General features: G+C 38.8%; 1 protein-coding gene across 1 annotated transcript; it reads left to right on the top strand.

Annotated features, from left to right (window-relative positions):
• Window positions 1–37: 37 nt before the first annotated feature.
• LOC107736177 (antigen peptide transporter 2-like) lies at window positions 38–1,098 on the top strand (the record flags this gene model as incomplete). The annotated part of the gene is made up of 3 exons (XM_016547657.1): window positions 38–250; window positions 590–763; window positions 916–1,098. Coding segments are annotated over 3 exons (555 nt in total), but the record flags the coding sequence as incomplete, so codon positions are not given.
• Between the last annotated feature and the right edge of the window lie 169 nt (window positions 1,099–1,267).

Here is a 1,267-nt window from a genome sequence, read left to right on the forward strand (position 1 = left end):
GAAATGAATCATTTTCAGCTTAAAATAAAGAGTAATAAATATTTATCCATCTCTTTCCCAGACTTTGATCTATATCTTCGGAGACATGCTGAACTCAGTAGGTGCAGCCGGTAAGGTGTTCGAGTACCTGGACCGAAAGTCTGAAGTCAGTATTGATGGTAACCTGCAGCCCAGTGATCTGAAAGGACACGTCAGCTTTCAGAACCTCACCTTCTCGTATCCCAGAAGACCCGACCACGATGTGTTAAAGGTACAACTTTTAGACTGAAGGATCACTTAATTTGACCCTCATCAAATTTGAGAATGCATTTCACATGAACCTAAAATATGAGTAAATAAGGTACTTAAACACACAAAGATATTTCATTTCTTATAATTTCTTTAAAGGGTTATATATGTATATATACACACAGTTAAGTTTATGTGCATACATTTGCAAACATTGTGTATGCTAATGCTATATAGAAAATGTATAATGATGTTAATCAGGATGTATACTAGGATGGTATGTACTAGGTTTATCATATATTTGTAATTTTCATAATAATTACCTTACCTTTTCTTTTTTTTTTCTTCTTCTTTTTTTCAGAACTTCTCTCTGGAGTTGAAGCCGGGTCAGATGACGGCTCTGGTGGGAATGTCAGGAGGGGGGAAGAGCACCTGTGTGAGTCTGCTGGAGAGATTCTACCAGCATCAGCAGGGACACATTCTGTTAGATGGTCAACCACTGCAGAACTACCAGCACAAATACTTGCACAGCAAGGTGACTACTCTGAAATAACAAACCCGTTATTATTGTGTGGTTATATTTTATACCATCTCTGTTGTTCATACAACCTGTGAGTCTACTTAAAGAACAATATACAACCATCTAATGCAATGCAAAGAACATATACTGTAAATAATCTCTCTCAGATAGCGATGGTGGGTCAGGAGCCTGTACTTTTCTCTGGCACCGTACGAGACAACATCGCCTATGGTCTGCCAGGCTGCTCAATGGAGAAAGTAAAGGAGGCTGCCAGCAAAGCCAATGCCCATGCCTTCATCCGCAAACTGGAAGATGGCTACGAAACAGGTAAATGAACTACTTTTCATTCTACTCTTAATATATGTGAACATCAGAATTGCCAGCATTTGTAGCCTTTTAGTTATACATCCTGCCTACACCCCAACAAACTTAGCCTGAAAAGTTTTGCTGGTACACCAGCATAAACCAGCCTGGACTTAGACATGTTAGTCTAAGATGAACTTTACATTTAAAGTCATT

Source organism: Sinocyclocheilus rhinocerous, unplaced genomic scaffold (assembly GCF_001515625.1).
Source record: "Sinocyclocheilus rhinocerous isolate Xijiao unplaced genomic scaffold, SAMN03320098_v1.1 C36540291, whole genome shotgun sequence".
Taxonomy (NCBI): Eukaryota; Metazoa; Chordata; class Actinopteri; order Cypriniformes; family Cyprinidae; genus Sinocyclocheilus; species Sinocyclocheilus rhinocerous.